This window comes from Molossus molossus, unplaced genomic scaffold (assembly GCF_014108415.1).
Source record: "Molossus molossus isolate mMolMol1 unplaced genomic scaffold, mMolMol1.p scaffold_m16_p_9, whole genome shotgun sequence".
Lineage (NCBI taxonomy): Eukaryota > Metazoa > Chordata > Mammalia > Chiroptera > Molossidae > Molossus > Molossus molossus.
In genome coordinates this window covers 30,429,557-30,442,480 of record NW_023425403.1, presented here as the reverse complement: position 1 = coordinate 30,442,480, position 12,924 = coordinate 30,429,557, and the positions used below count along the sequence as shown (strand labels likewise).

General features: G+C 40.3%; 1 protein-coding gene across 4 annotated transcripts in view; it reads left to right on the top strand.

The window, feature by feature from the left end:
- Positions 1 to 12,924, top strand: part of SLC20A2 (solute carrier family 20 member 2) — a 99,949-nt gene that overhangs the window by 48,078 nt on the left and 38,947 nt on the right. For all 4 annotated transcript variants that reach the window (XM_036249847.1, XM_036249849.1, XM_036249850.1 and 1 more), the window contains one exon: positions 9,375 to 9,927. In XM_036249847.1, the coding sequence (XP_036105740.1) occupies positions 9,639 to 9,927 (289 nt within the window). In that variant the 5' untranslated portion in view covers positions 9,375 to 9,638. The remainder of the gene's footprint in view (positions 1 to 9,374; positions 9,928 to 12,924) is intronic.

The window sequence follows — 12,924 nt, the reverse complement described above, 5'->3', positions numbered from 1 at the left end:
AATCTCCAGTGGGGGGCATGCAGGAGGTGGCCAATCAATGTTTCCATCTCTCTCTACCTCTCCCTTCCACTCTCTCTAAAATCAATAAAGAAAAAATATATATAAATGGGGCGGGGGGGAAAGGCCTGAAAATTACGTGGCTCCATCAGAACATTTTCTTATTCTTTGGGCTAGATTTAATCCTGATGGCCAAGCCTCAAGTGCTTGGGAAGATTAGGGAAGAACCCTAGAGAAAGACCAAGTGTGATTTAGAATCCTGCAAATGGGAATATAGTAGAAGGCTCTAAAACCATGTGAGACCGTGTACTCAGATTCCAGAACAAAGGGATATTCTTGAAAGTGAAAAACAAAGATAAGATAAATAAATAGAATAGAAGACATGTTTTCGCCTTAAATTGTAGGTAGTAAGCTTGAAGAAAGACTTGTTTGAGAGGCCTAGGCTGAAAACAAACAGATGCATGAAAACTTCATTGTGTTTATTAGTGAAAACTAAGCGTATTTTGGTAGTACATTCCTAACTTTTTGAAAAAGTATACTTCTCTGTGTAGTGTTTTGAAGAGTTTTTCTAAAAGAGGTAATTGTAAAAAAAAAAACAAAAAAATAAATAAAAGAGGTAATTGTTATGGTAAAAAATTTTGGATAATTTTTAAAAATGTAAAGAGTACCTAGAGTGAGCAACTCTCAACCTTGGGCATATTTCTTTAGCATCTCATTGCCCAGTGCATTTGTAAGCATAGTTGAAATCATATGGCACATACTGTTTGTGTACTGATGCTTTATTTAACATTACTATGTTTCAGTGTCAGGAAAAACTCAAGTTAAGTCATTTTTGTGACTGCATAATATTTCATCTTTAGAAGTCACCAGTATTTCTTCAGTCACTTTCCTGTCTGGGAACAGTTCAACACTTTCCTCTTTTACATGATCATAATAAATGACACTGTGATAAACATCTTTGTACATCAGTATTTGTTTATATTTCGTATTATTTGCGTCTTTTTTTGAACTTTTGAGATGTCATAAAGAACACCCTCACCCTACCTGAGTACCCCTGTTCATGATAGAGTACTGGGGTCACCTTGCATCTGACCCAGCCCGGCAAATTTACAAGCACTATTTCCCATATAAAAATAAATGCTGTTACTTAGAACTGTTCCAGTGATTTCTACCTGTATTATGGGAGGTAACATTACACAGCCGATTATACAGTTGCTATTGGAGTTACAGACCAAGGTTATACTATCGCTTGCTTGTACTCTCTTTTACTTTGATTGACCTCCTTAAAGCTTTTGGTACACGAAATGTCCACAAGTCCTGATTTAAAGTATCTTCAATCTGTGGTCCCCCCTAGGTGATTTTCAGCAGAATGTGTATGTTTGCCCCGAATGCTAATAGGTGGCTCTCCATCATTTGGACCCTGTAGCAGCAGTGTTGAAGACTCGTCTCCCCAGGGGGGCCAGCTTTCCTTTTCTCTGTAAAATGCTCAGCGCCTGGTTTGAAGAGAGGTCAGTCCTCTGTCCCAGCTGCAGCCTTTCTCTCTCATCTCTGACCTTGGAAGAGTTGGGTTGGAGGAGCTTTCTGTTAGCAGTGTGAAGTCAACCATCTCCTCTAATTGATCTGTTTTTTGCTCTTTGTTTCTTGAGCCATTGTTTTGAGCCAAGGTGTGACGACTTGTTCTGAGCCCTTGCTCTATTGGTTGAACTGGCTGGTTTTACTGTGTCTGAGTGGAATGTTCTTTTAACTTTTCCTGGGGACTTCAGGGCAGGGGGAGACAATGCTGGCAGTATTGGAGAGGAAAAATATCAAAAGTGAATATTACTTTTTATGAACAATATTGCTTTCTTTTTTCCCCTCAGCTTTGTTAAGGTATAATTGACAAAATTGTAAGATATTTAAAGTGTATAACCATAATGAGATGATATACATATACATTGTAGAAGGCTTCCTCCCATCTATTACATGCATATTTATATATCAGTGTTATTTTCTGATCACTTTATTAAGGTATAATTTATGTACAGTAAAGTTTGCCAATTTCAAGTGTACAGTTTCATGAGTTTTGACACATGTAGAAAGTAGTGTAACCACCGCCATACTCAAGATGTAGAATGAAAAGTTCCTTATTTAGATGTATGTTTTCAGTTCCCTTGGGAACTGAATATACCTCTAAATGGGACTGCTGGTTTATGTGGTAAGCATATGCTTTGTAAGAAATTACCGAACTGTTTTCCAAAGTGGCTTTACTGTTTTTGTGTGATTTTTTTTTTTTTTAAAGCACCTTTTAGAGTTCCTTTCCTCTACCTCTTTACCTCCCTCAAAAGGTTCCTGTGCCTTATATGTCAGTCTTTAACCAGAGGCAAGGCTAAAGTTTATACATAGGAGGAGGTGGGCTGGATTTATTCACAGACTACTAGATGAGATGGGGCCATAACATCCTTCTAGAACAGCGGTTCTCAACCTGTGGGTCACGACCCCTTTGGAGGTCAAACGACCCTTTCACAGGGGTCGCCTAAGACCATCGGAAAACACATATTTCCCATGGTCTTAGGAACCGAGCACCGCTCCTCTATCCATCTCCAGGCGGGTCCGCCCACATGCAGATACGTCCACATACAACCTGAGGAACTGTAGTAAAGGGTCGCGGCATTAGGAAGGTTGAGAACCACTGTTCTAGAAGGATTTTGGAAAGTTCTTCCTGTGACTACAGTGATGCCACTAACTTCTAGTTGCTTGATGCTAAGCAAAACTTACAAAACACTTTGCATACATGAGATTTGATTCTGACAATAATTCTGTAAAATACATGTGTTATTACTGTCATCATTTTACAGATGGTGAAACAGGATTTGGAGAGTGTACATGACTTAACGAGGGTCACACTGCTAGTTAGTGGCAGAGTGGGCTCAGGTTTCCTGACCATTATCCCAGGCCTTCATTTACTCATGATGATGATAGTCATCATGTAGTGATTTCTGGCACTAAGCTAGCGCCTTTACACAACCACCACATTATGTACCATTACTGTCATTCTTTAATGAGTCATTTAAGTGACTTGCCCAGGGTTGTGTAGCCAATAGCTGGCTGGACTGGAATGCACCCAGGGCCTCTGACTGCAAGTCCTTTGCTTTTCACCTTCTTATTCAGGAGAAACAGATGTTCCTCTTTTTTTTTTTTTTAACAGCAGAGAGAAAAGAATATTCAGTGTTGGGCAGGAACCACTAGTGGATTAGCAAACTGTACTTGCCACTTCTTTTCCCATTTACATTTAAATTTGCAGCATGTTCACTTTGGATGTCTGATATCTTTATTATTGGGCTTTACGTTCATACTGGTTGTCCCCAGTGAGTAAACCTGTTTCCTGCTTCTGTTATCTGCATTTTTTTGCCTCGGTGACCCCATGCTCTACATCAGGTCTCACAGTTGGCTTGTCTTGTCTTTCCTTTGGACACCATTTTCTTCCCCTTTCTCTCCCCCTCTTTCTATTTCCTCATCATCCTCTCTGTCCTTCCTTGCTTCTCTCTCATTCAAAATATCATCTGCTTTTCTTATGTTCCCATAGACTGCTTCACATATTTGTAAATTTGCCATGTCAAGGTAGTTCAGGCAAGTTTCAGAGCCATTTAGTAATGTTTTGATCTTGTATCATTAGTGTATAAATAATGAAACTCAATACTTTCTAGCATAAATATGCTCTGAATTTTTAGTTATTTTTTTTTTAATTTAAGAGTGTAAAGTGGATGTTTTCATTTCAAGAATGATGTTATTAGAAACTACTTATAACAAGATCTACAACCTGAATGTTGAAACAATAAGTTTCTGCTCTTCTGTTTTGCAAATAATAATATTCCAAAAACGAATCTTCTATTTTATTTAAGTGTTATCAGGAAAAGCTAGTAATTTTTATGTCTGAGGCATCAGGCTGACTTACATGTAGCAGTCATTAGATTTTACATTGTACCATTGAAGAGATATCTGTGTCTTCATATTTCAAGTGTCAGAATGCAAAATTCAACCCCAGCTTCCAAGAAAGTGGGTTTTACATTGTTAGTAGGTATAGGCACTTTGGGTTTTAGGAGAGGTATTGGAAAATTACATCTGAGCACCAGGTTCTCTGCGTGGGGTACCTGGCTCCTTTCCTTCATCTGTTGGAGGGGGCCTTGATCTGGGGGCAGTCCATGAAATCTCGGAACAGATCCTCATAGGCCAAAAGCAAACCCAATGGAAAGGAGGTTGGCTATGGGCTTTTATTCATTGATTTCATTGATTTTAGAGAGGTGGAGGTAGAGAGAGAGGGAAACACTGATTTGTTGTTCCACTTATTTATGCATTCATTAGTTGATCCTCGTATGTGCCCTGATTGGGGATCAAACCCACAACCTTCCATATCGGGATGATGCTCTAACCAGCTGAGCTACCCTGCCAGGGCTGGGCCAATCCTTTAAAACAGCAAGTCCCTTGGGGACTTAAATCCACTACAGATCTGGTTGTCTGGGACTAACTGCACCGATTGAGGAGATGATTAGACTCTTGAGGCTGAGCGACAAGGGACTACTGATGGGAGAACTGGACAGACATCCCCCTTAGCACGTTTGCTTGGAGAGGTCACCTTGGATGTTACCTTTGGCAGCATTTGAGAGAAGAGATTCTCCCACCCAGACTTCTTTTGGCTTAATTTTCCATTAAATGCTTAACTGAGCAACATTCCTGTTTTTAAACAGTATACATATCTGTCTAAAAATATTCTGAGAATGTTTGTTTTCACTTGAACATTCAGATTGCTAATGTAGATAAGAGACTAGAGTTGAAGCAGATGCTTGTAGAGGAAGTTATAGGAGAAGAATCTGTAAACACCTGAGGGTCCTGCCAGGGCACATCTTGGGCTGGTGAGAGAAGTAGAGTTGGTTCCGAGATCAAGGAACAGAAGTGACAGCAAAAATTGAACCAAATATTGAAAAACTTGTTCAAAAGGTGAAGCTCCTGTTCACAGTACAAGTTTGGGAGATAGAACTTATGAAACCTCTCAATACTTCCTGCAATAATTCAAAACACTCTAAGGTCCCTCTTCCTGAAATGCAAGAAGTTGGTGGCATTTGAAAATCGAAGAATAACTTGTAACCTTCAGTCCTGTGAATCCCACCCTTGGAGGGCTTTCACATCAGAGGAAGGAGAGAGAGTTAGGGAGCTCGTTCTAACCCTCCTTCATGTTCTGACCTCTTATAGACAAGCCTTGGTAGGAGAGTCAGAAAGAAGTGTCTGGCAATTTTAAAGAGCATTGCACCCTGTTGAGAATCATTGCTGAGGCCCTGGCTGGTTTGGCTCAGCGGTTAAAGCGTTGGCCTGTGGTCCAGAGAAATCCGGGTTTGGTTCCCGCTAAGGGCATGTACCTCGGTTGCAGTTTGTCCCTGGCCCTGGTTGGGTTGTGCAGGTGGCAACTACTCGATGTGTCCCTTTCACGTCGATGTTTCTCTCTCTCTCTCTTTCCCTCCCAATCTACCTGAACAAAAAAATGGAAAAATGTCCTCCAATGAGGATAAAAAAAAGAATCATTGCCGAGGGAAAGAAGAGGCAATTCCATGTGGTGCTTGCACATTTCAGTCCTGTCCCTCCCAGCTAGATTTCTGTAAACTCACATGTGTTGCTTCTTTTTATTAACTCTTTTTGATGTCATGTCTATACTTCAGTGAATATTTACCTATGTTTTCTTTTACCCTCTTAAGGTTTCAATTTTTACATCTATATCTTTTGTTTATTTTGGTGTGAGGTAGGGATCTAGCTTTTTTTTTCTTTCCTTTCAGTTAGTTAGCAGTTAGCAAATTGTCCCAACATCATGTATCGGATATCTAATCTTTCCCTTCTGATTCGATCACCCACCTTCAAAAGCCTACTTTCAAACTACCAGTACTCCCAGGTGCCACACCTGGTCAGACCTCAGCCACTGTGAATATTGGCTTTCTACATTCTTGGCAAGTCCCCATCTTGGCCTCCAACACGGTGGTCCTCTGTCTGCCAGGGGCTCGGTGTCTGCAGCATTGCCATCTTTTTTCTGTGCAGCAGATTTGTAGTTATTTAAGCACTTTGTGTTATTTTGCTCATATTTAATAACAGTTAGTGGAAAGGGGAGAAAATCAAGGTGTTGGTACTTGCAACACGAAGCAGGCTTTCTAAATACAATGCAACATAGAAATCATTTAGGTCTCAAAAAAGTGACAAGCCTTTCTCTTCAGCCAGATGCTTATTGGACTTGAGCTGGTCACTGAGGGTATAACTGGGAAGGAAAAAAGCCAAATTAAAGAACAAGACATGGCTTGGAAATAAGTTATTTAAGATTATCTAAGAAGGAGAGAGAATCCCTGGTCGGAAACGGTGTTGTAAAAATTGTAAAGATGATTAAAACCTTCCCCAAGCAGAACTGGGCTGAGGACATACCTGTTCTGGTGCCTCAACTGCACATACTTCTCTTCTGTGCTCCTGTTATTTACCTCTATGTGCAGCGTGTCCAAAGTGAACCTGTGGCCAAACCCCATCCTGACACCTAAAACAATACCCAAAAGGGAGAAAAAAACACTCAGTTATTTTTTAGCCTAGGTCCACAAGTCAACGCTCATAATGTAAACCATCACCAAGTCCTATTGACTTTAGCTGCTGAAGGACCTCCTTAAATCATCACCACCACCACCCTGGGTCCAGGAGACCTCCATGTGCCAGACCATGCTGCAGTCTCTCCACATGCACTCTTGCCTTCTGTCCAGTTCATTCTCCATGTTGCAGCCAGAATAATCTTTTAAAAATTAAATCTGATCAGGGCAGCATCCCTCTGATTAAACCCTTCAGCATCAGCCCATTGTTCTCATGGTGGCCATGGTCTTCAATATGGCCCAGTACAACTTTCATCATGATTTCCTCACACCCACCTACCTCCAGATTCCTCTCCTCATTCTATTCCTTCCCACCTGGGAATGCCTGGAATGCCCCATCCAGTCCCAGAGTTAACTACCCCATCCTCAGATGGCAGGTGAGCCTTTCTGTCCCCATCTGTGCTCTCATGATGCTGTGTAGAGTTTCTGGTCATACAATGAGTTTATTTGATTAGTGTCTATTTCCCTCACTGGACCATAAGCCCCATATGTGCCAGGACTACATCCATTTTTACTCATTATATTCTTAGTGACTGTCACAAAGGAGGTTCTCAGTCAGTATTTGTTGAAAGTGGTTCTTGTTTGCCATGTTGGCAACCTAACCTGGCAAACAAGATTTCCTCAAGAATTCTTTATATTTTAGGATAGATACTATTGGTCCAAATATTGTTTTTATTTATAGATTTAATGTGCCTATAATATTAATAAAATGCTTTTTTAGTGAAATATTGTCTTCTGCCTGTAGAGTGGTCTTTTCATTTGTCTTACTTGGGATCTGACTCTCCAGAATTGCATTACAAATCTTAGAAAGCGATCAGATCTGTCTATACACTTTCTGTTTCATTGTATGCCCGCAGTGTTGCAGACAGAGATGGTGCTCAGTCTTTGTTTATTTTGTTTATTATATATTATTTTAATTTGAAAAGCACATAACCACACTATAGTTCTTGGAGGATATGAAAAAATCATCTATAACACTACTACTCAAACTCAAACACTGTTATAATTTTAGTATGTTACCTGTTGGTCTTTTTATATGCATTGTTAACATTGCCATATCACAATAGACATAAAATTTTGTGTCCTGCTTTTACTCCCCTATGTAACCTTAATATTGATCGATTATTATATTTATATGAGCCTAATTTATTCAATTCAGCAAGCATTTATAAAGAACCACACTGCATCAGGCACTTTTCTAAGCATCTAATACCATCACAGGAAATATACAGATGTCATATAATAATAGAATACCATAATTCCAAAGCTCTTAGTGACATTTTTACTTCACAGATATATTAATTTTGTGACATCTCTTCCTTGTCTCAGAATGAGGAATATGTAAGACTTTTAACAGCTTTCTTTATTTATTCAACAAATTTATTAGGGCTTACCACATGCCAGGCACTATTCTATGTACTGGAGATACAGTAGTGAATCCAACAAAGTGTCTGCATCCTAGTGAGAGAAGACAGACAATGAATGAATGAATGAATGAATGAATGAACGAACGAATGCATAAATGAGGTGATAAATAGAGAAGGAATTAGGTGAGAGGGATGAATAATGGTATGGGGAAGGGGAGGCTCTTTCACAAGGTCAGGGAAGGTTCCCTAAGGGTGAATTTTGAGCAGAGACCTACATGGAGTAGAAAGTGAGCTGTGCAACTGTCAGGGAGATTTTTCCTGGCAGAGGATCAGCAGGTACAAAGGCCCTGAGGTGAGTTTTTGATGTTTACAAGGAAAAGCAAGGAGCCAGTGAGGGAAGGGGGTGAACAGGAGCTGAGGTCAGTGAGCTGAAGGGAGCTCTGAGGAGATTTTGGAGGTCTTCGGGCCATGGTAAGGCCTCTGCCTTTTCTTCCAAGTGAGACGAAAGTAGTGGAACAATGACAAGACCTGACTTGTGCCTTAATAGGATAGCTTTATTCACCAGCTTTCTCGGTTCCTTCCGGGAGACCCGTCAGCTCCAGCCTTTGTCATGTCTGGATGAGTCACTTTGTACCAGAACCTGTAAACTTCCTCTCAGACACCCATGAGGTAGTCATAATGCAAAGTGCTCGCTCCTTATGCGTGCAGGCAGATCATCTGCCAAACCCGGAGATGTCTCAGATCCAGCTTTGGTAAATCATTGCTTCAAGAAAACTGGCACATTTCATGTATTTGAAAACTTTATAACTCTGAATTTCTCATTTCTTTAAAAAATTTTATTGATTGATTGATTTTAGAGAGAGAGAGAGGAAGGAAGATGAAGAAAGAGAGAAAGATTGATTTGCTAGTCCACCCACGTATGTATTCATTGGTTGTTTCTTGTATGTGCCCTGAGTGGGGATAGAACCCACAACCTTGGCATATTGGGACCATGCTCTAACCAACTGAGCTACCTGGCCAGGGCTGATGAATTTCTCGTTTCTTTATCTTTTGTTCATTTGAAATAATTTTTCCTTTCTGAAAATAATGACCAAATATGTTTTTCAGATTGTATAAGAACATATCCCATTAAGGCTTTCTATCAGTTTTGTAATTATAAAGCATGCTTCAACCTCTGACATTCTAGAAATCAGCTTTTTGAGGGAGTGGTCAGTTAACCTAATTATAATCTCCCTTGAGTTGCTCTATGGTTAGAACTATCACATGGCAAAGTTAGATCCCATTAGTAGGCTTAAAACATTTATTTCTGAAAGAATAAACTCTTACAGGTTGCTTAGGGTAATTGATTTATTTTGTTTTCTTTCTGTTATAGGAGGAAACATCACAGCTTTCCCAGATTGGGAGGAAAAATATGGAATGTGTTTTACCGCTGACTGAACACAACCAAATGAACTGTACTGACAGTAGTTTGAAAACCAGCAGTTAGCAGTTTGTTCAGCCTCTAACATTGTCCAGCACTTTCCAGAGCAAACTCACTGTTTACAAGAACTCTCGGCCTTACAACGTTTATAACCTCAAGCTTCGTTTATTTAAAATATTTCTGCTAAAGAAAAATACCCACAGTCCACTTTTCAAAATGGCCATGGATGATTATTTGTGGATGGTCATTTTAGGTTTTATCATAGCTTTTATTTTGGCATTTTCTGTTGGTGCAAATGATGTTGCCAATTCATTCGGTACTGCTGTGGGCTCTGGCGTGGTGACCTTGAGGCAGGCGTGCATTTTGGCTTCAATATTTGAAACCACAGGCTCAGTGTTATTGGGAGCCAAAGTAGGAGAGACCATTCGTAAAGGTATCATTGATGTGAACCTATACAACGAGACGGTAGAAACACTTATGGCTGGGGAAGTCAGTGCAATGGTTGGTAAGTAGCATTATTCTTTATACCTGTGGGAACCTTGCTGACCTTCTTCCCTGTCGTTCTTTTGTCATATTCATAAGTGTGACTTTTGCTTTAACTTTGCAAAACCTGGTTTGATGTTTTATATTTGCTAGATATTATCTTTGCTTCCTGCATTTTAATTTGATTGTTTTTTCTAATATCAAGCAAACACATTTTCCCCAATTTTTAGCAAACTTGGTGGTTAAAATAGATTTCAACTGAGTACTTTTTATAAAATACAGAAAAAGTATTTTTAGGGCAGCTCTTTGTCATTTTAAAGTTGTTTGGAAGTTATTAGAGAACTAGCATATCTGAGAAAATGTGTTTGAAGGATTTACTTAAGAGATTTCCTGTAAGGTTTAGTCCTGTTTTTCATAGACTTTCTTTCTTTCTTTCTTTCTTTCTTTCTTTCTTTCTTTCTTTCTTTCTTTCTTTCTTTCTTTCTTTCTTTCTTTCTTTTATCAATTAGGACACAATGTTTTGAAAACTTGGATGCCAATAAAACAATATTTATTCATTTAACTTGTATGCTCAGTTTAAGTTCTAGAGCAATTACCAAATAAATCTTAAGTGTTTGTGTTTCAAGAAATTCTGGTCTTCTACATCATTTGCAATCCTTTTGTTGGCTTTTGTTTTGATTTTATGATTCTACCTCTGGGAGCTCCATTGGGTATTTTTGTTTTGTTTTCTGGTCAAAAGGTCATTTGTATGTCACCTGTTGGTGGTTTCAGGTTGTCTAGATGACAGAAGTGTTGAAAGCAGTGAAGTATGTTAATAAGAGATTGAGTGGACGGTCAGTGGGATTTCTCCATTGCCCGAGGTGACTGCGCACGGCAAGCGCTGAGGGGGCGCTGCCCGCGCTGCCGCCGAAGAGAAGATGCAGGCAGAGATGCCTGAAGTGCAGCTGACAGGACTCTTTCTCTGCTTGCCTCTAGGTAGAGATGCCGTCACAGCACACAGCTGATCAATACGGGTAATTTGGTTAGGGAGAAGAGGGTTAGAGAGGAATTCTACCACCTTCTGCTTTCAACAGGACATATCCTTCTGTAGGAGGAGTCCTGCAGTAGGAGGTAAGATGCTGGTGTACCAAGAACACAGCTACGTGACGCAGGTTCCTAGTTATTCATTGTCACTGGCATTATCTGAGCACCCAGGATGTGGAAATTATTTGCCCAATTGAAGATGATCCATCATCTTTTTATTACAGCAAGTTAGTCTGAGACATTGTTGAGGCACTTGAGCTGAAGCAGACCAGTGTACTAAGGTATTAAAGACTGCGAAGCGCAGTGGGCTGGTGACTACGCTAAGGACTTCCACCGTCTCCGCTGCATATTTCGTGTTTGAAAGATTAAGGTTCACGATTGCTTTGATTCCAACAGCTATTGTAGTGACTGGATTTTACTTAACTTCGGTGAACATATGTTTTTTATTACAGTCAGATATAATTGAAATTTCTCATAGAAAAATGACAGTTGCTTATAAAATTCACCTTTGTACAGCTGTGATAGATGTCTAAGACACAATTATATTGACCTGATATTAAGATTTTTTTCAGTCAGGATGATGTGGGAGAGACATGTTGAAGGTAGTGGAGAAATAAAGAAAAACAGTGATAACATGAAATCTTAACAGAAGTTTCTCCTTTTGCTGGGTGAAACCTGAGGAACGATGGTGCCCACTGAAGAGCCTGTCAGTGAGGCCGCCCTGAGGCCTCAGATGGACAGGGGTGAGCTGGGCTCCTGTGTGAGCAGTGGTGTCCCAGCGCTGCCTTTGGCTTGTCACTAAAAGAATGACAAATACTTACTTCAACTAGAATTTAGGTTAACCAGAGCAATTTGGGGTTTTGCTTGAGTAACTTGATTTTGTTTGCCTTGATTTCTTCTTTCTTTCTTTCTTTCTTTCTTTCTTTCTTTCTTTCTTTCTTTCTTTCTTTCTTTCTTTTCCTTCTCCTCCTTTATTGTGTGTGTCTTTAGATGAATTTCAAAGCCTATTTTATTGGGAATTTATATGGTTTACCTAGATTTTCAAAATTGGGTTCCTTGCCAGTGGGAGCTATGTAAATCTAAGATGGTGGTGTAATTATCATTGGCCAGAATCAAAGCTGATTCTGTTTAGATGCCTGAATTCTCCAAATCTTCCTCTTCTAAATTCTACATCCATATCTTCTCTCCCTCTCTTCCCCTGTCCTTCTACTCTATTCCATTTTATTTTACTCTTTCTTTTTAGAAAATTCTCCCCAAGCCCATGAGTCTCTGTGCTTTCGGATAGAGCTGTGGGTGGCATTGGTTGGTTGGTTGGCTGGTAGGAATCGTTCATGCCAGCTAAACTTCTTGAACAAGTTATCTTTTGGGACTCCAGCTCAGCCCTAAAGTGCCGGTCAGTCCACTCAGTATAAAACCACCAATGGTTCCAAAAATGTACTGGGGCTTCAAAACTCACTATCTTCCGGTGGAAATACCCACAATAGCGTGAAGAAGCCATCTCCTTGAACCACACTAAGAAGTGTACAGACCCTTAAAGCTGCCTCTCTGCCCATAACTGCTGAGCCTTCCCCCGCCCCACACGCGCCCTTGCCAGCCTGTCTGCCTTGGTGGGCACCCTGAACCTTTGCTCTGCCCTTTCATCTTCCCAGGAACCAGCCGCCTCAGAGATGCCCATCTGCCCCACCCTGCAGTGTCCCTAGGTGTTGTCTGTGCCCTTATCCTGCACTTACCCCTTTCCTTTTTGTAGACCATCGTTATTTTAGGTTAAAATATAATTCTTTATCCCACTGTTTTTCTTAACATAAATGTAATCCCATTTGCCTTCGGAAATTCCTTGGGTTAAGGAGGCCTCTCACCCACTCTTACTTTGCTAGGTCCCCTGCAAACACCTGTCTTCTTTCCCCTCCTTTCAGCTGCTCCTCCACTGCTCCCCACTGGCCCTATTTCCTTCTTCCCTGTCTCAGGCAGCCTCTCTCCCTACCTTTCCTTACAAACC